The following is a 24,778-nucleotide window of genomic DNA, read 5'->3' as shown; positions in this document are numbered from 1 at the left end:
CAAGCTTGAACACTCCCTAAGCTAAGCTAAGATGATCAAACAGAGGCTAACGTACCATGTTCACATTTGGAGAAGACAAGAGTGCCAGGAAAAGACAATAATGCTAGGAAAAGTTGAAGGCAACAGGATAAGAGGAAAATCCATCGTGAGACGGATTGATTCAATAAAGGAAGTCATGGCCCTCAGTTTGCAAGACCAGCTCAAGGCTATTAATGACAGGAGGTTTTTAAGGTCATTAATTCACAGGGTTGCCGTAAGTCAGAAGCAACCCTGATGGCATTTACACACACACAAACTGTGATTAACACAGCCACTGAAGAATCATCAGAGCACAGCTAGTTTTGCTAACTGCTATTTTATTAAGTATGTGAGTAATTTAAGACAGTGGCAGGAATGCATACATGCTCTGATAAATGTATTCTTCAGAGAGATCTTGCTTTGCTCCTGTTCTGGAAGAAATTTTTTTCACATGGTCTTTATTTTTGGGAGAGTGATAAAAAGTCAGAGAAGGAATTACTTTAGGAAAGGAATTCCCAGGTTTCAAAGATGATGCACGTACGTATCTCCAACAGAACCAGTATGTGCCAAATGTTTTCTGGTCCTGTCTGTACCAGTGACATGGATTGCAATTGCAGAAATGTGAGCATCTAGATAATAGCTCCAGTGATTCACTGACGGAGTGTACAAGTTTCTGGAAGTTGTACCACATGCCCATTCAAACAGTATTTGGTAGCAACATCTCTGACTGCAATCCACAATGCACTCTGGTCTAGCCCCACAGAAATATCACATGTAAATAATGGAGGTGTGCAGTGACTGACTGCTGCTGAGGGATCCACATGGAGGTCTGGAGGTCACTGATTCTTTAAACATGGAAAGTAGGAACTTGGATTTTTAATACTTCTAAAGCAAGGGTCTCCAAACCCCAGGCCGTGGACCGGTACCAGTCCATGGCCTGTTAGCAACCGGGCTGTGAGTTATATAATTATTGTATTATGTATTACAATGTAGTAATAATAATAGTAAGACGACGACAACATTGGATTTATATCTTGCCCTCCACTCCAAATTTCAGAAACTCACAGAGGGGCAGAGAGAGCTCTCCGCAGAAGCTGCCCTTTCAAGGACAACTCTGCGAGAGCTATGGCTAACCCAAGGCCATTTCAGCAGCTGCAAGAGGAGGCGTGGGGAATTAAACCTGGTTCTCCCAGATAAGGGTCTGCACATTTAACCACCACACCAAACTAATAGAAATAAAGTGCACAATGGTATCATCCTGAAACCATTTCCCCCCACCCCCTGCCTAGCCCATGGAAAAACTGTCTTCCACAAAACCAGTCCTTGGTACCAAAAAGGTTGGGGACCGCTGTTCTAAAGGATCACGACTTCTGATACTGAACTTAGAATCCAAATGTCTGAAGTGGTACTAAAGATAGGTAAAGGAATCTGCAACAAACAGAAGATGTATTCAAGGAGCTGTAATACAAACATGGGCTGAGCCAGACCTTGTGAGAAACCAAATCAGTTGGCATAGCACTTTTCAAAGGCTTTGGAAGTGAAGCTGGCTGTTGTGGCCAATGTAGAACAGTATAAGCCACCTCTAAATAAAAGGATTAGTATTGAAAAGTGGCTGAAAAGTACTTTAACTGAAAAGTACTAAAAAAAAGGACTGGTTCTGAAAAGTGGCTCTCCCATATTTATACTTTAATTTGGGAGAAATCTGTCAAAGACTGTAATTCTTAGGCTTTTCTTTATATTGGGAGCTGATAAAGAGGCACACTGAGCTTGGACTTCCTGGGGAGGAAAATGTCGAGCTGAGCTACTTCTCATAACGGGAACAGGCTGGAACTTCTGTTCGGGGTAGTGGAAGGCAATTTAATGCCTACTGCCTACTTTTCTCAGTCAGAGATTAGTCCAAGATATGCACAAGAAACTTTGAGGAGATTTACCTTGGCTAAAAGGGAGTCCCGGGGGGGGGGGGCTCCTTTGAGGGGTCTCCGGGAAGAGTTGCATTTTCATCATCTGCAGAAGTTTTCAGAATCATTTATTTGACATAAGCTCAACAGGATCCTAAGTTTCTTGGACATTGCTAAACATCTAAAGCTTTGCAAGACCAGTGGGAACTTGGATAATTGGAAGAGAAGGTACAAATTACTATCTTTCATTCCGGAACTATTTACAGCTTAATGGAATAAATTTAAAAGGTGGGAAAGGGAAATCTAGAAAGTCTGGAAGAAGAGGGGAGGAAGAGGTGAAATTTGGACTTTATAAATATAAAAGACAGTGTTAAAAAGTGCTAAAAAGTGGAAAGGAATTTATTGTTTAGTCTACTTGCGGTTTTGAAAAGATGAGTTAATACCAAAATTGCAGAAGTTGATGAATATGATAATAAAAGGGAAAGTACCAAACACATGGAAAGAAGCTGTTATTTTGTTGATACCTAAGGAAGATAGAGATGTCACGAACGTAAAAAATTATAGACCAATTTCGCTATTAAATAATGACTATAAAATATTTACAAGAATCTTGGCAAAACGGCTTAAACAATATTTGATAATTAGGGTTTGTAGAATCTTTCGGGATCAAGTGCCGTGTTCTACTGGAGAAAGTTTTCCTTCCAGACGTTTCGTTCTCAGCTGGAAGGAAAACTTTCTCCAGTAGAACACGGCACTTGATCCCGAAAGATTCTACAAACCCTAATGATGTTACCAGCCGTGAAAACCTGAATTCTTTAATATTTGATAAACTTTATAAAGGAAGATCAAGCAGGGTTTCTTCCCAAAAGACAAATAAGAGACAATATTAGAACTGTTGTAAATATTGTAGAATATTATGAAAGACATCCAGAAAAATAAGTAGCATTATTCTTTGCAGATGCAGAGAAAGCATTTAATAATTTAAATTGGGACTTTATGTTTGCAGTAATGGAAAAAATGGAGCTGGGTGAAAACTTTATAAGAATGATAAAATCAATATATTCTGAACAAAGTGCAATATTGTGTATAAACACAGATCTTACAGAAGATATGAAAATTAGCAAAGGTACTAGACAAGGCTGTCGGCTTTCACCATTGTTGTTTATAATTACTCTTGAAATATTATTGATGCAAATCCAAGAAGAAAAAGAAATAGAAGGATTAAGAATAAAAGGATTTACTTACAAATATAGAGCTTTTGCTGATGAGATAATGTTTATAAATGAAAACCCCATACAAGTTACACCTTTGCTGTTAGCTAAAATACAAGAGTATGGAGAGTTGGCAGGACTTTGTATTAATAGAGAAAAATCAAGAATTCTGTGTAAAAATATGCAGATGAACAAGCAACAAGAATTACAGAGACTAACGGGTTGAGAAGTCACCTCTAAGGTAAAATACCTAGAGGTAGAGATGACAATGAAGAATATTGATCTATTTAAAAATAATTATGAGAAGTTATGGCATAAAATGGATGAAGACATGTTAAAATGGAATAAGCTTAATTTGTCATTGTTGGGTAGAATAGATGCAATCAAAATGAATAATATATTTGTTTCAAACTATTCCTACTGTGAAGGATGGCAAACAATTTGATAAATGGTGAAGGAAAATCTCAGAATTTGTGTGGGCTGGGAAGAAACCAAGGATTAAAATAAAAATTTTGACAGATACAAAAGAAAGAGGTGGGTTTCAATTGCCAAATTTAAAATTATATCAGGAAACAGTTTGTTTAGTGTGGATGAAAGAATGGATAACGTTGTTAAACAAACTTTTAGTGTTGGAAGGTCACAGAAATAAATTTGGCTGGCACGTGAATTTGTATTATGGAAAAAAGACGATGGACGGTTTTTTCTCTCGCCATTATATAAGAAATAATTTGCTAAATACAATGATTAAATACAAGAAATATGGAGATGAGAGAAGACCGTTATGGATAGTGCCAGCTGAAGTAATAAAAATAACGGCTGAGATAGGCGAAGAAAAGTGGTTGTCATATAATCAATTATTAAAAAGTGGCAAAATAGAACTGAAAACTGCTGAAGAGTTGATTCACAAATATGATTGGTTTCAAATGCAACAAATAAAGAGCTTGGTGGAGAATGATATTAAAACTGAAGGAATAAGGAAAAGAGCACACAGAATTGGAAAAAGTTCTGCTTGGAGACAATGATAAATTAATTTCAAAAGTATATAAATTACTTCTACAATGGTCTACAGAAGATGAAGTAGTGAAATCGCAAATGATTAAATGGGCAATTAATGTAAATAAAGAAATACAGATGGAAACTTGGGAATATTTGTGGAAGAACTCTATGAAACTTTCAACATGTCAAAGTATTAAAGAAAACTGTTTTAAGATGATGTATAGATGGTATATAACTCCTAAAAAATTGGCAAAGATGAATAATAAGATGCCAGACAAATGTTGGAAATGTAAAAACCATGAAGGTTCTTTCTACCATATGTGGTGGACTTGTGAAAGAGCTAAAATGTTTTGGCAGATGATTCAGCGAGAGATTTCTAAGATCTTGGGATATGAGTTTAACAAAGTTGCAGGGACTTTTCTGTTGGGACTACAAATGGAAAAATTTCCAAAAGAAGATAGAACTTTAATCTGGTACTTGCTCTCAGCCTCTAGGACATTGCATGCGCAGTTGTGGAAGGAAGAAAAAATACCAGAGAAATGGGATTGGATTATAAAAGTTATGACATGGAGTGAAATGGACAAATTAACAAGAATATTAAGAGACTATGATTTAGAAGTTTTTAAGACGGAATGGAAAAAGTTTAGAAGATATGTAGAAAAAGAGTGAAAAATAAAAGGACATTGGACAATCTTGGATAATGATTAAATTTTAAAAAGAAGAATATAATTTTTTGTTTTAATAGTTAAGGGTACCTTTAAATATTTGCATTTTAAGTAAATAACACCGGCGGGGGTCAAGTAACGGGGGGAGGGGTGGGTAGAAAGTAATATATGGGGTAGATAAAAGAAGCTTTTTTTTTTTAAAGATGTAAGATATAGATTTATTACCATATGTTACCAATAAAATTGTTTGAAACCAAAAGAGGCACACTGAGCTTTAGTCAGAATTGAGCACTCAAAATGCCAACCAGACACTGAAGTCAGAAAGCACTTGTCTAATCTCTTCAGGAATTTTAACATTTATACCTGCCAAAAAACTATGATTAAAGAGATAGCTATTAAGATCAGCTCCCAGAACAAAGTCTGGATAAAAGCTCCTGCTTCTTAAGTATTTAACAATGGTCCTCTCTAAAACAAGCAAGCAAGTTTATAATAGCATCCATTTAATAATGGGACTTTTGTTTCACAAACACTATGCTTAAACAAGTTTCTGTATAACAGGCATGGACAGAAACAAAAGGAAAACTCTTTCCACAATTAAAAAAAATGGCAGCATAGCTTCAACTGCAAATGGTAAAAACTCCATATATAGATACTATTAAAAACTCTAAGTCTGTTTTCTAGTAAGTTCTTGAAATACACCAAATTATTTTTGGGGTTACTCACTTCTATACATATTCAACTGAGTTTCCATTACCTAATTTCAGAGCTTTCATTTTTTTTGTTTAAAACTAAAGTAGAAGCTCAGAACAACTGTGTATTTATGTATCTCTGAATTTATTCTATGATGCATGTCAATTCAGCAAGAATGCTTCTTGGAAAAATTTCTAGCTAAACACGACCACAAAATTAGGCTAGAGAATTTATTACATTTATTACCAAATAAGACTCTGGAGCCACAAGATACTTTAAGTCTTGTATATGCTCAATCATATTTTTGACTTTTCTTTGAATAGTACACTCCATGTCATATCACAAAATGACAGCCGTCAGTTTAAAGGCCTGTCATTTTTTTTTTTTTTAAGATGTTTCCTATATGGTATGGAAAGCTTTTATTCATAAGAAGCAGGAGCCCAAGCTTCCCCTGGGCATAGTTAATTAGCTGTGCAATTCTTTGGAACCTGGCCAATGATTATATGTGGTAGGCAGGAAGAATCACCCCATATATATTATAGTTGTCATTTATAAAACTGGACTAATTCAATGCTTTTGTTCTAAAGGTATCTGAAATACTACTTTATAGGAGTAATATTTTACTGCTCATGGGGAAAAACCTTTTCAAAATGCTTTGGTATCTTCCCCTAAAAGATATACACAGTATAATATTATTCTCACTGTTTATACAGTATAAAACACTTTATCTTAAAAAAAAAATAGAACACTGGTTATTAGCTGCTAACCCTTTGCAAGACCTAATTCAGCTACGGTTGAACTGCAAGGTGGATCACAGTCAATCTGGCAATTAGGTCATCAATGTCCTTGTTTTAAAGATAGGGAAGAGAGTAAAGTACTGGTTTGTCCAAAGACAAAGAGGGAGATCTGAATCCTAGTAATCCTAGTGGCCCAGACTCAATTTTACATATGAAGAATCAGATGGGCTGAAAAACTTGAAACTCCCCCCCCCCCCCCCAACTTAGGTCTTCCTTCATGGCTTTTCTTACACGGATTAATTTTCCAAATATTTGAAAAGAAATTAAAATTGTATGCATTACCAAACATTTACCTGCATCTCCTCTTTCGTGAAACTAGCTGCTTCATCTCCTAGTTCATGTAAATACATACAGTCTGGCTTTGGACACTGCATATTCTTCAGAAAGTAACTGCAGTATTTTGTGGTACCTAAAGATGCCTGGTTAAAAAAAGCATCAGTGATTATAAAACATAGGAAGTTACATCTTTCAGAAATGAATGTTTTCATAACTATCTTAAATTTCATGAGATCATGGGGCTCAGTTACAAATACTGGATTTGCACTTATGATAAGTTGCATGCAATCCATACTTGTGACGGAATGGGACTATAACTACATGGAGCATATTCATGAATTGTAATAAGAACACTGCCCTTATATTCCGGTAAAGCTTTGCAAAATATTCATAAAGCATTACTACCTTAAGTGTTCTTCCATCCACCACCACATTATTGACACACTGTATGGCTCTGAGTGCATCTTCTGACCGTATGTAGGTTACATATGCGCTTGCACTTGGACCCTAGAGTTAAAACAAAGAAAACCTTTTTTAGTTACAAGACAATCACATAATCTTATTTAGACTTCACAAAATTCTGTCACATTATATGCTGCTGAATTAAGAATTTATTTGTATTATTTAAATCACTTTTATCCTGACTTTGAATAGACTCCCTCTGCCCTGGAGGAATACAAAAGATGAAATACAACAGTAGAGGACTCTGCTTAAGAACCCAAGGCTATGTGTGTTGAGATATTCTACCTCTGCCAAAACCCCCAAAGATGAGGGAAGGAAGAAAAGAAAGAACAGCAAGGGGAATCAAGTGGGAAAGAGCTAAGGAAGTGGCAAAAAGGCAGCTCCTGTCATCAGCTGTTGCCTATGAGAAGGAAGGAGATTAAATAGTGGAGGCTTACTCACTAGCAAACAGAGGGAGATGCTTGGCATGGTTGGGAAGGTGCAGAGGAAAGGTGAGTCTGGAAGAAGCATTTCTGTGCAACTGTAGTCACAGAATGAGCCATAAGCACAAAAGAAACAAAGGAGAAGGGGTGCAAATAACCTGTCTTTTGGTTGAGACCACTGGGCCTTACAATTTATAAAAACAAGAATAGGTAACTTGATTTCTCCTGTTTTATTAATAGGTATTCTGAGTTGTAGAATTCATAGAAAATAGTCTATTACCCCATGAGAATGAAACAAAATCTTGTCACAGTATTAACCAGAACACTTTTGTGCAAGTACATCAACCTTTAGCTGCCTACTTTCCAATGTCAACTACACTATAATCTCTTGCTTTGGATTTGGCCAGTATCACTATCTCACCTGTGAGCCTGCATATGATGTGCTGTTGTTGATGACAACTTTGTGTATTTTGCCAAATTTCCCAAAATATTCTGGCCTTTTCAAAACCTGGATGGTAAAAAATAAACAAGATTAACAAGCTGCTCAGATGGAACTTGCATCATTATGTAAAATCTACTTAATTAAAACTATTTAATGATTTTGAATGAAACTAATGAAGAAATTTCTAAGTGATACTGTAGAAGACAGCTAGATCCTGTCAAGGTCAATTTAAGCAGAAAACAGTTTGAATCTGCAAATTTATGTGAAATTTGTACAGTTCCCCCCTCCCACTACAGATCCCCAATTTCCTCCTCAAGCTGTTTCTGGAGACCAACTGTCCCTCAAGAGGTGCAGTTTAGGAAGCATTATGAGCAGCAGCAGGAAGTGCAACAGTCTTGTTCTACTGATCAAAGTGCTATCCATTAGCAGAGATTTACTGTGATTTACTTCTCTACCTGTATCCCAAGTTCTGTCAACAAGGGCAGGAGCTGGGTACATACTACAACATTACTCCTTACCAACATTAGCTATATTTAAAGTCAGATACAGTACTTCTTTCTTCTAAAGACTGGCAATAAATGCCTGCAGAAGCCTTTATATGCACACGGCAGTTCCACAGCCATTTACTTCATAAGAAATAACGTATGACTATCCACACAAATGCAGTACACGAACAAGATGCTTCAAAGAAATCAAATAATTTGATGAAGCAGTGCTAGAAAAGTTCAAGTAAACCAAAGCATAAGCAAATGCAAATGTTGAATGACTGGAAACCGAAAAACCAATCTCCACAATATGGCAACTATGAGAACTACAGCAAACTCGGGTCAGATCAAATTTGTTGTTTGTAAAGAGGAGGTTTCCAAAAGCTGCTTACCTCTGGATCTGCTAGACGCTGGGACAACCCTACTACAAAGACAAGATTCTTCTGTACAACTCGTACACTAGCCAGGTGTTTACGATTCTCTGATATCTTCTGTTTCCTCTCGTTTTGCTTCTGTTTCTTTTCATTTTTTATCCTTTGCAGCTCTTCTTGAGAGAGTGGTTTGTACACTGCTGGGTCTTCTGGATATGGCTAATTTTTTTGTGTGTGAAAAAAATTAAATCTGATAAATTTCTAAGATGCAGAGATTTATTATATTCATTTTTATACCATCCGTTCCTTGTAAGCAGACGGGACTACATAAACACTGGTTTTATTTGATTGATCTCGGAAAACCATATTTCTAACCCAGGAAAAATGAAAATACTAGCTTGGTATTTTAATTAGTTTCTATGTAATATTTCCTAAACCAAAATTGCATATGTTTATACACGTTTTCTGGTATTCAGTAATAATTATTTTCCTTTATGAGGAATCCATACATTTACAATTATCAACTTCACCTAGACTATAGAATTCTAGTCTACAATCTCAATTCTATGCTTTGTTTTAAACTATACGGGTAAATGAATTTATTCAGACCTATTTTCTGGAGAGATGGTCAGGAAACCAGTGGTATACAGTAACTAAGCAAAACAAAGCAAAGTTGTGGTATGCCAAGGGACACAATCTTACCATACGACCACTCTACCATACTAACCTAGTAGTTTGTTCATTTTAAAGAATAAGTGCCAACTGGAGGTGCGGACTCCCCCCCTCACTGTTCTTAAGAGGGTAGGCAAAACGATAATGTTCAGAAGAACTTCTAAGGGCCCTTAATCTTTTGGTATTGGCCAGACTGTTACAATATGAGTTTAAGGTTTCTATGTATATTTCTGATTTTATGCTATACTGTCTTCTGTAGAACAGTGATGTATCTGCAGGAAAAGGGTTTTTCTATCAAGTATAGTCACAAATACATGCAGGAACTGCTATTTCCATTTCAAATCAGTGTGAAATGCTACTAAGAGTTCTTATTTTACCAATTCAATTAATACTGCAACAAGGCCACAAATTTGTATTCTTTATAGTGCATTATCTTAGTGGTATTGTTTAGTTCATGCTTTATCCTAAACCAGCACCAGCACAGGTTTTCCAAATTAATACCTATCTTAGAAAAAATTCAGGTCAATGGTATACCTATGAGTTATAGACTAGACATGAAGCAGACCCATATCAAACAGTTAATGCTTGAACATCTACCAAGGATTACTATTATCAAGCCTAATGAGCTTCCTTTTTTAACTTTTTAAAACTTTATTGTAACTAAACAATGAGCACAAAAATAAAAGTAAAAACACACCTTATGATATCCAAAAGATTTCACATAGCACATCCATATCATATATAACTTACTACAATTTTGGAAGGTTAAGGAATAAAAAGTCATAGAAGCAAAATAGAGGAGTATGATGTAGAGTCAAGCCTAATGAGCTTCCTTAATACACCAAATACGGCATATTAAATACCACTACCAGAGAAAGTAGCTCACTCAAATGAATAAGGAACAAAGTACTTTAAAAGGAAAGTGAGACTGGACATCATTCAACTCTGAACCCTTAAACTCAAAATGGAATAGCATAACTAGTTACATCCTAGACGTTTTTACCAGTACCCATAGAAGCTTTTACCAGTACAGTGGTACTGCATCTTAGCAATTTGCAACACTGGAAAATACTATGTTCAGTTTGCTGAAGAAGTGTAGAATGTCCAAGCTAAACAGTGTACAGGTTCTACTGAACAGTCCACATTCCCTCCTGATAGCTTTCAGATTTGCTAGGAGACCAAGATCCAAGGGGATAGAATGGGCAAAATACACCACAACTGGAAACAACCATAACACAATCAAATTCATTCCAAGTTTAAAAAGGGATACCTTTCTGCAAGCAGGACAAAGCCCATTCTCATCAGTGCGAATCCGATGCCAACAGAAGCGACAGATTTGGTAACCACAGGTGCAAGGGAAGAAGTTTATGTCATCAATCTCCAGAGGCTCCATGCAAAGGGGGCATTCCACAGGGTCTTCCTTTGCATCTGGGCTGCGAGACATCGTTGTTTTCCCACAGCAGCAAAAATGTATATAATAACTTAAGGGAGGAATAAGGTCAGCACAGAAAACTAAAATGACGAAACTTGAAGATCTGCAAAGAAAAAAAAGATAAGTGAATTAGTATTAAAGGATGCTTTAGAATTTAACTGCTTTGATCTTTCTGAAGCAGTTCTTAAGTCACAAAGGTAATCATTTAGATTACAAAATCTACATATTGCACACTTTCCATTAGAAGCCCACTGAAGAAAACCATTGTTTGTCCTCCAGTCTTCCCCCAGTCCCCCACACAAATTTTGCAGAAGAGTCTCCCACTCACAAGGAACTGTAAAACAAAACTGCATAGAAACCAAACTGAAGTTATTTCATATTCCAATACATAATTATGGGAACAGAAGTTTCTCTACAAACATGTACTGATCTGACCATGCAGAGAATATCCCTGGAATTTACTATAGTTGTTCCTCACCTGCTCTCTGCTTTCATGATAAACAAATATGTTACTAGGTATAAACACACACATACAGGGAAATGGAATTTCACAGCTGAAGCTGAGAAAGACTTCACCGCCCTCACAACCAACTTCAGTATAGAGAGAGATGCAAACACTTTGAAGAAAGTCAGAAAACTTTTTGTTCTTTCCCTAAGGTCTTTTTAAAAATTCCAACAGAAAAATTGTGAAATTTGAAGGAGCACAAAAAAACCTCCTATGAAATATTTTCTTTTTAAAATGAGTGAAATGCTTTTCAAGTATACGTAGTATGAAAACTTTTATATATAAGATAATACACCATTAGAAGATAACAGAGTTATAACACTATATTTTTGGGGATATGTTTGTTGTTTACAGGTAACTAATTTTGGCAACAATTAATATGCTCCCATGCATCTGATAATGAAGCCTTTTGCATTTTCAGTGTTATAAAGTTACTTGGATATCCAAATATGCTGGCACTCCTGCTTATTGTGGTTATCAAACTGCTTTTGTCAAGAGATAATGAAAACTATATTATTACAAAAATTGTTCCCCAATTTCAACTTATTTCCTACCTCTCAAATGGCAAAAATGAAGATAACATATGCTGAAGTGGCACAGGGTAGAGTTATCTGCAGTTTGCAATTTTACCTGTAGAAAACTAAAGCATGCATATTTTATACCCTATAAGGCTAGAAAATGTCAAGGAACATAAGATTCCTAAAGTACTACTACAAAAGTTCATTAATCAAAATACATAAAGCTCTTACTCATTACAAATAAACAGCAGAGTTTCTACATATAAAGTAAACAAATCTATCACTATTTGATGGCTCAATATACTGAAAGCCACTCAAGAGGCTCAATGGTAATTTTTTTTAAATTTCCCATCTGAAGATAAACCACATTTAAAGTGCTACCTAGCTTACTTGTTCCACATGGAAAATGCAACAAATCTGGCAACAATGAACATTTATTTAGTGAAAGTCAAAAAAGAATGACATTTTCCCAAGCTCATGTGTTTACATGGATATCCAGTGGTAGTAGTAGTAGTAATTTATAACCTGTTCTCCTGGAACCAGCTCAGAGTGGATAACACCGATTTGAAAAACAAAAGATTCTAAAAACATTAAAATAAAATAAATGCACGAGAAATTATGATTACAATAAATCGTAAGGAACATAAAATACATACAACTAAAAGATGGCATTCCTATGGCAAGAAATATAACTGTCTGATGAGAAGGGGACGGGAGAAAGGAGAAGGAAGGGGAGATCAATCTTAGATAGAATCCACCAGAAAGGAGACCATCGCCGGCCTCAACCATAGGACCAGGAGGAACAAATCTGTTCCACAGAGGCCCTGCAGAACTGTAACAAGTCCTGCAGAGGCCCTGATCCCTCTCAAAATGCTCCACCAAGCTGGAGCCAGGGCCTTTTTGGTTGTCCTCTAGTTGAGGACAGCTGGACACTCTTCAGGCCAGGGACCACCAGCAGATTTTGATCACTAGAGCATAATGCTCTTTGGGTGACAGGAAAAGCAGTTCCAAAGGTGTGCTGGTTCCAGACTGTTTAGGGCTTTAAAGGTCAGCACCAAAACCTTGAACTTGATCTATTCTTCAATCTGGAGCCAGTGCAGCTGGCAGAGTACCAGTTGGATACGTGTTCAGAAGAATGTTCCTGTCAGAACCCTCGCAGCTGCATACTAGACCAGTTGAAGTTTCCTGGTCAGTCACAAGGGAAGCTCTAAGTAGAGCAACTTACAGTAGTCCAGGCTGGAGGTGGACATTGCATGGATCACTGTGGCTGAGGGTGACAGGAAGGGAACCAATTGCTTAACCTGGCAAATGGTTAATATTCAATGAAGTAACCATGCAGCACACTTATCCAAGAACTGCTTGGCTACACAGCTGGCTTGAATTCTGCCTTAAAGTGTTATGTGAGACAGAAAGAGCCAGTTTAGTATAGTGGTTAAGTGTGCAAACTCTTATCTGGGAGAAAAACAGGTTTCCTACCTGTAACTGATGATCTTCGAATGGTCATCTGTGCATTCACACTCACGGGATGAAGCGTCAGTGCTGATCCCCGATCGATAACTCCAAAGTCCGGGATTTTTCACAGCCCAACCCCAGTAGGCATGTGCGACAGCCCCCATGCGCATGCCCACCCAGTGGGCGCAAATATCCTGCCAGTTTCTTCCCGCCGCCACTTATCAAGAGTACCATGACCGGCAGCAGAGGGGAAAGAGGGGGGGTAGAGGAACTTGTTTGCCCGCAAGTAGAAGACCATCCCCTAGGGACCTTGGGTCCGTCCCTCCTCTGGAACAGAATTGTTTGCATTTTCGATTGTTCACCGTGGCAAATACCTCTATTCTGGAATGACCCCAAGCCCGGAACAGGGGTTCGAGGTATCTCCAGTTCACCTCCCATTCGTGATAGGAAACTGCCCCCCTGCTCAGGGAGTTCGCTTGAACATTGCGCTCTCCTGGCAGGTGGGTAGCTACAACAAAGGTCTGGGAGGCTATGCAGGTCTCCCAAAGCTGCATCGCCAACGCACACAGTTTTCTGGACACAGTCCCCCCCCCCCCGATGGTTTATATAAAATACAGCTGTCATGTTGTCTGACATCACAGCTACAGTCTGACCATTGATCAGGGGTAGGAACGACCTTAAGGCCAAATGAGCTGCCATGAGCTCCAAGAAATTGATGTGATGGTGAGCCATTGACGGGGGCCATGGGCCGCCTATGCAAAGATCTCCTAGGTGCGCTCCCCATCCCCACATCAAGGCATATGTTGTTACCCTGACTGAGGGGAGTGGGAGATGAAATGGAACTCCTCCGCAAAGATTGGACTTCATCCTCCACCAACCCAGAGAGCGGAGCACCAGCAAAGGAATTTGCAGAATCTTGGACGGGAGATCTCTCACCAGATTGTAATTCCTGATGAACCAGAGCTGAAGGGTTCGCATCCTCAACCTCGCGAACCGCAGGACATTGGTAGTAGCCGCCATGAGGCCCAAGGGACGTTGGATCTGCAGAACAGAAGCGCATCTCACCGCCTGAAGGAGTTGAACTAGGGAGATGATATCCAGCGCTCAGGACTCTAGAAGAAACGCTAGGTGCTGAGTAGTGTCCAGAATTGCTCCTATCAACTGAACTCTTTGCGCTGGGACCAGGTGAGACTTCTTCTCATTCACCAGAAGTCCCAGTGCGCTCAAGAGATTGAGAATCACTTGTAGATGCGCTCTTAGAGAAGCTTCGGACACAGCAACCACCAACCAATCATCTATATAAGGAAAAAGGATGATACCCTGGAGACGAAGGTAAGCCACCACAACAACCATGGTCTTTGTGAAGACCCTGGGGGCCGTGGAGAGCCCAAAAGGGAGCACCTGGTATTGGAAATGGTTCGTCCCAATGGCAAAATGAAGAAACCTCCTGTGACTGGGGAGGATGCTGATGTGGAAGTAGGCATCCTTCAAGTCCAGGGTAGCCATCCAATCCTCTTGTTGATCAGTGGAAGGATGCTTTGTAGAGTCAGCATTCTGAACTTCTGATAAGCGATGAATTTGTTCAGTCCCCTCAGATCCATAATCGGACGAAGTCTCCAATCCCACTAGGGAACTGTGAAGTATCTGGAGTAAAACCCCTGACCCCTGAGATGGTTGGGAACAGGTTCTATTGCTTGCTTGCTGAGAAGATTTTGAACTTCCTCCAGTATAACAGCTGTAGGGTATGTGATCACCAATCTGAGATGAGAAGGGGGCTTGCAGAAATCTGTGGAGGTGGGTGAGTCCAGAGGAGGGGGGGGGAGAAGGGGGGGGTGGGTGCCAAAGTCAAAGTCCCTGCTTGGGGTTCCTGTTAGTCTTGGACTTTCCCATGTGAGAGGACAAAGAAGAAAACTTGGCTTTTCCTCCTGCAGCGAAAGAACTCTTGGCCTCATGCTGTCCCACACGTGGCTTCCACGAACTCTCAGGGGATTTGCCGTGGTAGGGCTTCTTAGGCCATTGCTTGGACCATGGACGAGGCTTGCCAGGGCGAGAGGAAGATGCAGGTACTCCCAGATTACATGACGTCTTATTGCTCTTGTCCATTTCTGGTAGGACTGCATCCATAGTGGAGCTGAATAGACCCTCACCTTCAAAGGGGAGATCCTCAACCCAGGTTCTGGTGTCTAACTGGAGGGCAGTGGCATGAAGCCAGGAGTGACGACGCAATGTAATGGTTGAGGTAAGTGTCTTAACTGCAGTGTCCACCATGTGTTTTGAGGTCTGTAGCTGTTGTTTTGCCAGGAGCATCCCCTCCCTCTGGGCCTTTCTGGCCAGGTTACGTTTATCCTCAGGCAGAGCGGCTAACAGCAGTGAGAGTTGCTCTCAGAGGGAATACTGATATCTCACCATGCAGGCAGAGTAGTTAGAAATTTTTATTCCAAGCGTGCCAGCAGAATAAAAGTGCCTGCCAAAAGTATCAATTCTCTTCCCCTCTTTATCTGGAAGCGAGGAGTGGGTCTTCTTAGCCTTAGACGAGGACGAAACCACCACAGAGTTGAGGCGTGGATGGTTAAAAAGAAACTCTGTGCCCTGTTCCTGGATTCTGTACATATGATCCATATGTTTGGAAGAGATAGGGGTTGAGGCAGGCTTGGACCAAGGATCTTTAATAGCTTGCAAGATGACCTTAGTAATTGGAAGGGTTACAGCTGTCAAAGTGTCCTTCTGCATAATGTCAAAGACTGTCATCAATGACCGGTTGAGGTTGGACTACAGGCAGAAACAAGGAGTTCGCAATTCCTTTAATTAGCTCCCCATAGGATTTCAAATCCTCGGAAGGAGAGATTGGAAGATCCTCAGCTATCCTGGACTCCGGTGATGACCCTTCTTGCTGATGACCTGACTTGTCCTCCTCATCATCGCTGGAGGTCGATGGAGAGGAAGAGGCGCTCTCCTCAGATGGTAAGCCTGGGGCGTCTATGGTAATCCTAATGGAGGAGATTTGCTCAACGTCAGGAACCCCAAAACGTGCTGGCTTCCTGACCAACTTCGGGGTCAAAGTTGGCATCAGTGAATCCCGTCGACCCGGTGGAGAATGTGCTGAGACTCTTGAGTGGTGTGAGTCTGGGTTCTGAGGAGGGTACCAAGGGTATGGTGAATGATAGGGATAGCCCCCAAATGGATAAGCCCACGGTCGTGGGTCCCAGTTGGGCAGAGGATGCAGATGTCGAAAAGAGTCTGAAGTCTCCCCAAACCTCTCAGGTTGGAGCATCAGCAGCTGCCCTCCTTCGAGTCTGCCGACCGTTCTGTAAGGTCAACCTCCTGGTCAGAGCCAGAAAGGGGGGTGTGCAGAACATCCGTTGGACCCAAGGGGCTCTTCGGTCGAATCGGTGAAGCAAGGATTTTTTCTGGAGGCTCCCCTGAAATGATTGCCAGGTCCTTCGGTGGCGGAGAAGGGGTCTGCCAATCTTGGTGCCTCTTCTCCTTCTTATGTTTCCTGGGCTCAGCGGAGCGAGAGTCCCAGACCCCTCTGGCCTTCTTGGCCGGAATCGATGGTTCTGACTGGGATGCCAATACTGCACGCTTGTGGGGGCGGTCGGCTCCCTGGAGTAGTTGAGTCGGTAGGCTCGATAACGAGGCCGGAAACGATGTCGATGCCGGGGTGGCCATCAAAGCACTGGTCAACTCTGATGTCATCTGCGGTGCGAGAGTCGATTTTAACAGCACCACCGAAGCCTTGCAACTTGGTTTTTTCTCGTCTGCTTAGAAAATTTAGAGCAGTGATGACAGGATTCCACCAGGTGACCTTCCGCAAGGCACAGCAAACAAAGAGAATGTCCGTCTGGAGGAGGAATCTTGCTCCCGCACTTCAGGCACCATTTGAAAAACCCCCACCGCCTTTTCATAGATAAGGAATGGTGGGAGGAGGGTTGGGGGGGAACCCCAAAGGGTTGCAACAACTAAATAGTCTTTTTTCAATAACAAGTATCAAAGTTCTCTTATCTGGGAGAACCGGGTTTGATTCCCCACTCCTCCACTTGCACCTGCTGGAATGGCCTTGGGTCAGCCATAGTTATCACAGAGGTTGTCCTTGAAAGGGCAGCTGCTGTGAGAGCCCTCTCCAGCCCCACCCACCTCACAGGGTGTTTGTTGTAAGGGAGGAAGGTAAAGGAGATTGTGAGCCGCTCTGAGACTCTTCGGAGTGGAGGGCGGGATATAAATCCAATATCTTCTTCTTCTTCAAATAAAACAAAGAGAAACCTGGAGAAGCAAAAAGGTAAGTAACTACTGACCGGAGTGACGATGGTGTCTATCCGACACAGCGATAAAGAAGGAACTGGCGGGATATTGCGCTCACTGGGGCTGTCACGCATGCCTACTGCGAAAAATCCTGGACTTCGGCGTTATCGATTGGGGACCGGCACTGGTGCTTCATCCCATGAGTGTGAAGCACAGAGACCACGAAGATGATCCAGGTTTGATTCCCTACTCCTCCACTTGCAGCTGCTGGAATGGACTTGGGTCAGCCATAGCTCTCACAGCAGTTGTCCTTGAAAGGGCAGCTTCTATGAGAGTTCTCTCAGCCCCACCTACCTCACAGGGTGTTTGTTGTGGGACGAGGGGAGGTAAAGGAGATTGTGACTGCTCTGAGACTCTGAGATTCAGAGTAAAGGGTGGGATATAAATCCATCATCATCAGCTATTTTACCCAGAGTACCTTGAAAACATTTCACAGCAATGAAACTCTACACTGCAAAGATACCCAGAACATTCAACAACCCATTCACCACTCACAACAGCTCTGCCAGACACACTGAATGGGCAAAATAAAATTAATACTGTATTAAACACTATCAAAACCATAATTGTTTTAGCATTTGGTCAGATTTGGCAGATGTTTTCCAAATTGCTTCAATGATTTTGGCCATATACCATAAGAGGATAAGACTAGGGAGGTTGTGGCAGAGCAGCTGGTAAACCCTATATAGAACAATGCAACAGCTTCTTCAGTCCAGCCATAAACAATGCACTCTAATTTTATGATGGTTCAGCCCTTTATTGTTGACAGTAATGTACTGATCTGATTATAAGCAACCATTATTTCACAAATCAAGGGGGGGAACAAACATAAATAGAAGGAAAGAATGCTTATGAGCTAATTTCATTGATTTCTCCAAACAATTATCTTTTCAGCAGTCACCAAAGCCATGAACAGCACAATTAATGCTCACTGACAGGTAGGCAGACGTGGCACCAAATAAGATAAATGCAAGCCCAAGGCAGACCATTCTAACTGGTTAAACCAATTTTTCAGATGTTTTGAGCTGTAGTAACTTGAGGCTATATACAATCTTTACATAACTCCTATTAAAAGTACAAAACCCAGTAAGTTAGACACTCTTTTCTAAAACTGGAACACACCTAATATGGGATTAGCAGAAATTCTCCCTTCGTGTATCCCACCAGAGATCGTCAAGTTACTGATACTCCATTCCAAGCATGTCTGGTAGAAATGCTCTTCTATTGGAAGATTTTTATACCAGACGTACATTCCAACATGTTTTGGCACAAACCTCAAATATAGCATAAGTTCCATATGTTTAGAGGTAGCAGTGTCAAATTTTAGCTACTACAACACCAAACATTACTCTGGTTCTGGCCTCTACCCCTCAGTCAACTATGGCTTAAGTAAATGTGTCACTTTAAAAGTCTATCATTTGACGTACTTCCCATTTGAAGTTAGTGAACTGTTTCAGAATGACACTGTAATCAGTATGATTACTGCTGCCTTTTCTACAGTTTTCAGTTAGCTTCACGGAATTGTGTGATGAACTAAACAGGTTGCAACCTGACAACTAATAATTTCCAAATGTGTTCAATCATAAGAGCCTTTTACATAGATCTAGCTACAGCTACTGGGTGTAGAACACTCTGCAATGGCAAGTCACATCCAATAGTGAATTCCACAACAATAGATAGCATTAGCAAATGAATCTGAACATACACACAGTTTCTGCTAAAGTACTAAGACATCACCAGTTAAAATGGGATGGACTGTGAACATCATTACCATCACACAAATGCAGGGAAAGGTTAGCATTAAAAGTAAGGTAATGACCTGAACTTGTCCCATGATACTGCACAAGACCATGCTGAAACTATAGCTTGGATGTCCTATACCTGTAAAAGGCAATTAGTTGTTCAGCTGATCAACATAAAATCCATTCCAGCACTGGAACAAATGGAAACAATCCCTGTTTATCCAAGTGCCACATACAATGAACAACACAAAAGATGATTGCTTCCTGTTTCCTCCAGCTTGAGAATTAGCTTGGTGGGCACAAGATAAATTCTGATGCAAACACATTTAAAAATACTTACTGAATTCATTTTGTAAGAATTACACTGCAAGCATAAAACTATTAAATTTATCTCTATAAAATGCATCTGAGCCTATTCAAAAGTGGTTAAAACAGATAAACTTACTGAACAATTTATTTTGTTAATATTAAAGTCAGAGAGCTAGAACATACCCTATTTCACATTTTATACATTTGTATCCTTCCTTTCTCTGAGGAATTCAAGGCAACTTGTGTGGGAGTTTATCACTTACAACTAGTCTTTGAAGGCAGAGCATGTGTCACTGGATCAGGGTCTCATAGCAAGTTTTACTGGGAAGTAGAGATATGAACCCAGATCTCCTTATACAATAGTTTGTCTACTACATTCTACTGGTTCTCCAAAAACCCTAAATACGGAAACAAACTTGTACTGGTTCAACTTGCAGAAGGTACCATAAATTTGAAAACCAGTAGCTGTTACTACAGAATGCATATTTTGGCTAACGACACTTCTGAACACAGCACTCAGGCCTATATAATATTCCTTATGCCCTGGTCTCTTCTGAATGAAACCAGAGACTTCAACAGGACTTCCCTCAGTTTACTCTCTGGAGACTATTTTTGGCACCAAGTAAAGTAACCTCCTTCTACACAGCAAGTATCTTCTATTACAAATTTCACTGACTCAGCAGTAACAACAAACAGCACTTCTTCATTAAAGTTTCCGAAACATTTTGAAAGTTATACCATCACCAAATATACAATCTCCATGAAAATGAACATGTTCTAAAAATATTCAAAGCCAAGCACTTAATTATTTTATTCATACACACAAAGGGAAAGGGATACTACATGCTCTACAAGTATGTTTTATGAAGTCCATGGCCCAAGAGATAAAGCAGGGGTGTCGAATTCATTTGTTACAAGGGCTGAATCTGACATAAATGCCACTTTGTTGGGCCAGGACTTGTGTGTCATAAAATGTAACATGAGGTAGCAGAGTTATAAACTTTATAAAGAGTATTCTGGACACTGAATGACAATAGCAGGCTTGATTGGATTTGGTATGATATGCTGATGGGTAGTAAGAGTGGAGATATCAGCATTGCTAATGAGACAGGAAACCCAGGTCTCAATTTGGTCTAGGAGGATACAGTCCAGGAGGATGCAAAAAATAAATGGAAATAAGCATAAAGAAGTGAGCAGCAACTCACAAAACTCAGTGACTTTAATGTGCTACTGGACTCTTATTCTTTCTACTGCTATTAGAAACCACAATGTTCAAAAACCAGTGGGGGGACATTTTAACCTTCCAGGACATTCAGTTGCTGACCTAAGAGTAGCAGTTCTCTTACAAAGGAATTTCAAAGGGAGATTAGAAAGAAAAACTGCTGAATTGCAACTGATAAAGAAGCTCAAGACAATATATCCTCCCAGAATGAATCAAGAATTTGGTTTTTTCTCTCATTACCCATGCCTGTTATTGTCATTTGGCATCTGAAATCACTTTACTCTTCAAGATATATGGACAGATGGACTCACACTCTAGCTGTATTCTATCTATCTATCTATCTATCTATCTATCTATCTATCTATCTATCTATCTATCTATCTATCTATCTATCTATCTATCTATCAGATTTATATCCCACCCTCCCCCGACAGGCTAAGGAAGTAAACAGTGATACATGAAAACTCATGCCCTGCCACAAATTTTGTTAGTTGTTAAGTTGCTACTGGACTCATACTCTCTTCCACTAATAAAGATTGCAAACTGCTCTGTTATGTCCCATCTGCCCCCCCCCGCCCCGGTTAGAACTGGAAAGGAGGATCTCTCTGGTTCTCCCCCCCCCTTCTCTGAAGAAGTCTGCTTGCACACTAAAGATTATACCTGGAATAAAACTGCGTTGGTCTTAAAGCTGCCATGGGACTTTCTCTCTCTCTCTGGCTCTTTCCTTCTCCCTCACTTCCTCCTCAAAAGAGGGGGAGGAGGGAGAGGAGCACTCAGTCAACAGAGGGAAGGGAGGTTTGGCTTTCTTTCTCTCTTCTGTGCAGCAGTAATCAGGAGAGGAGAGAGCTGAGTAAAAGCAAGCTCTGATGTAGGAAGCAGATAATAGCCAGTTGCTCATGGGATGGATAGCAGCCCTGCAGGGAACAGTTCTGCCCCACAGCCATATGTTCAACACCGATGATAAGGTATTACAATTCCACTGGTGCATGGGAACTATTAAACTGCAATATTCTGAGCAACTAAGGATTTCCTGAGCCCACAAAATCTAGAGACTTCAACTGAGCAGTTCCTGAGCAGCATAACCACCAGTAACATGTTGGACTAGTTTCAAGTTAAGATTTAACATTAATATAGAGAGACAGAAGTTCTAGCAAGAACTGAGCCTTACTTCAAAAGAGGTGGCTGGCTTCCAGGGGCTCAAATTCTGAGATGAAGATAAACAGAATATCATGGGGAAATCTTGAAATTAGGATCACTAATGGAAGTGTCTATAAAGGTAGGGTTGCAGTGATATGGCAGAACCAGAAACACTGTCAAGCATGGCTTGGCAAATGGTTATCCATTACAGAGATAAGAATGAGTTGGAAGAATGGGGGAAACAGGCATTGGTAAGGAACGAGTTACATGGAAAAAGAAATGAGATATTTGATGCAGGATGCAAGCAGCCTACATACAGGTTGTTGGGCAATGGCATGCATGTGGGTTAATCAGACAAAATTTCCCATACATTGAATGGAACCTTCCTGCCTCTCTATTGCTACTGAAGCTCAATGGTCTCCACAAAATGCTCCCAAGGAATGACATGCGGTGGCAGTTGCAGCAGGAAGGGAGGAATCAGTGGAACTGCTAATTTTGTCTACATTCAACTTAGCTTTTGCTACACACTCTCTCTCTCACACACACACACACACACGCCCCTTGGAACCTGTTCACAAAAGACTGCCCTTGTACATATTTCTCAATGGCTGAGGACTATAGACTTGCTGAATCGAAAATATTAAAAAAAACCATTATTAAAGAGACAGTTTAACAGTTTCTAAACCGCCTGAGCCATGAGTTCCTGAAAGCTATGAGACAAACCTCCTGAAATACAAGTATTCTGCCAAACCAACTGAGACTGACTTCCAAGTAATGTTGTTACAACATAGATGTTACGTAAAAGAATTCGTTTGGTTTTGTTCTTATAGTATAATCCAACTTTTCTTCGAATTTAATAACAAAGGTAGCTGCAGATCTCCTCAGCCATGCAAACCTGTTATAAGCGTTAATTAAATTACAACAGAGTTAAGCAGCAGATACAGGATTAAAAAAAACGCGAGAAAGTCTCAAATTCCATCTGAAGAGAGACAGAACACTAACTGTTATGATGTGACTGAACAAGTTTACACTGCAGCCACATTTAGAACAGTGTTGGTAGTTCTGGCCACTGCCACTCAAGCAGAATGTAGTGGAAAATGGGATAAAAGAGGCAATTAAAATGACCAGAGGACGGGGAACTGAACTCTTAAGCAAAGGGAGTAATAAAAAGGATGGGGCTTTGAGTTTAGATGAGAATAGGAGCTTCAATCTTAAACTCAACCACAGTCTCATGGTGCCACTGGATTTTACTTTTGAGTAACCATAGCTTAGTTATTAATCTATCATGTAGCACAGTCCTAACAACAGATCCTTAGTTAATCAGAATGTGCTGAAAAGATGTAGAAAACCAGTTGCAAGAGGAAATAATATTAAAATCTTCTAAATTCCTATGCATTTTGCAATTTGCTTCTTCAGGGTATTGTTTCTAAAGTTATTCACTTTCCACCTTGAGCAGCTGTTAACGATCCCTTGAAGAAGCAAATTGTGAAACACATAGGGATCTATAAGAACTTATTATTTCACCTTGCACCTCATTTTCTACTTTTTTCTACATCAGCATGCCTACTGATGCGTACAATTTTCTCTTCATAACTAGAATGTGCACAACTTTCAGACTAGATTGCTATACTTTCTCACTTAAAAATGGAAGCCCATGCAGAACGCACATGCACACAAACAAACACACAAACCAAGTGCTACATGTTCACAGGAATGCTCCCAGTACAGAAGAAACTAATTACAGTAAGCACTAGTACTATAAAATATACACTGTAGATTTGGTTGTATGATATTAATGGTAATCTATAGAGACCACAAAAATTTAGCACACAGTATGCAGAATATGCTATAGAATTATGCTACAGTTAATTCTATCTTCTCCATACTAACTTTAATTTCAATTCAACCTCAATAGAACTCAAAAGCAACATTCAAGAGTAACACCCTCAGTCTGAAATGCCATCAAGGCCCTTATAAGAGCATTTCTTCTTCGACCCTCCTTTTATTTCCTGTAGTTCAATAACCATCTGTTAATTTTTTCTTCAAATCACCACAGCAGCATTTAATAGCATATTCCATTTAAGCCTTTTGTTTTGTTAAGTCTTTACTAATCTTGCAAATTCAGTGTTGCCGACCAGAACTTTTTGTGAAGTCACAAAAAGACAGTAAAAGGTTGCACACTAAGCGAGTGGAATTAAGATATGTAAATAAGTCTGCAACAGAAGCTGCACACAAAAGTGATATCAAGTCCAAAGTTGTAATGTGTATAATCTCAACTCAAATGTTATTTCAGGCCAAAATACTGAAGAAAGTTGAGAAGAATTAAGATTGGCATTGTTCTTTGAGAACTCCAACAGTGAGCCAACAACTATTTTGAAAGTAAGCAATAGTAATACATAAGTGCAGGCCCATGATACTCATGGGGGGATTTCCTCCCACTTTCTCGCCAGGCCCAGTGTGATTTGCAGGTTGTGTTGCTATCAGTCATGGGTCCAGCAACTCCTGGAGGCAGGTACGGATTTAACCCTAATTTACAGTAGTGTTTAAAAAAAAGATTTCAGGTTTTTCTGCAGATTTGGGAAGGTCACCTAAGTCAGCAGAAAAACCTATTTAATGCAAATGTGGCCCCAATCCATGATCCAGATGGGGGCCACACTTGGGAGTACATATTTTGAAGTATTTTGAACTTACTTAAGAATGTAAGCTTTCTGCTCCTTAAATGACCAAATGCCACTTTCAAAAGGTCTGCAAACTGAA

General features: G+C 39.9%; 1 protein-coding gene across 8 annotated transcripts in view; it reads right to left on the bottom strand.

The window, feature by feature from the left end:
- The window catches only part of CNOT4 (CCR4-NOT transcription complex subunit 4), a 79,455-nt gene that overhangs the window by 40,706 nt on the left and 13,971 nt on the right, over positions 1 to 24,778 (bottom strand). For all 8 annotated transcript variants that reach the window (XM_060245265.1, XM_060245262.1, XM_060245266.1 and 5 more), the window contains exons 2-6: positions 10,676 to 10,940; positions 8,755 to 8,952; positions 7,857 to 7,943; positions 6,957 to 7,058; positions 6,569 to 6,694 (exon numbers count right to left, since the gene is read on the bottom strand). In XM_060245265.1, coding sequence (XP_060101248.1) covers positions 6,569 to 6,694; positions 6,957 to 7,058; positions 7,857 to 7,943; positions 8,755 to 8,952; positions 10,676 to 10,849 — 687 coding nt within the window. In that variant the 5' untranslated portion in view covers positions 10,850 to 10,940. The remainder of the gene's footprint in view (positions 1 to 6,568; positions 6,695 to 6,956; positions 7,059 to 7,856; positions 7,944 to 8,754; positions 8,953 to 10,675; positions 10,941 to 24,778) is intronic.

Source organism: Heteronotia binoei, chromosome 8 (genome assembly GCF_032191835.1).
Source record: "Heteronotia binoei isolate CCM8104 ecotype False Entrance Well chromosome 8, APGP_CSIRO_Hbin_v1, whole genome shotgun sequence".
NCBI lineage: Eukaryota > Metazoa > Chordata > Lepidosauria > Squamata > Gekkonidae > Heteronotia > Heteronotia binoei.
The sequence above is the reverse complement of the archived record's forward strand: the minus strand, read 5'-3'. Positions and strand labels throughout refer to the sequence as shown.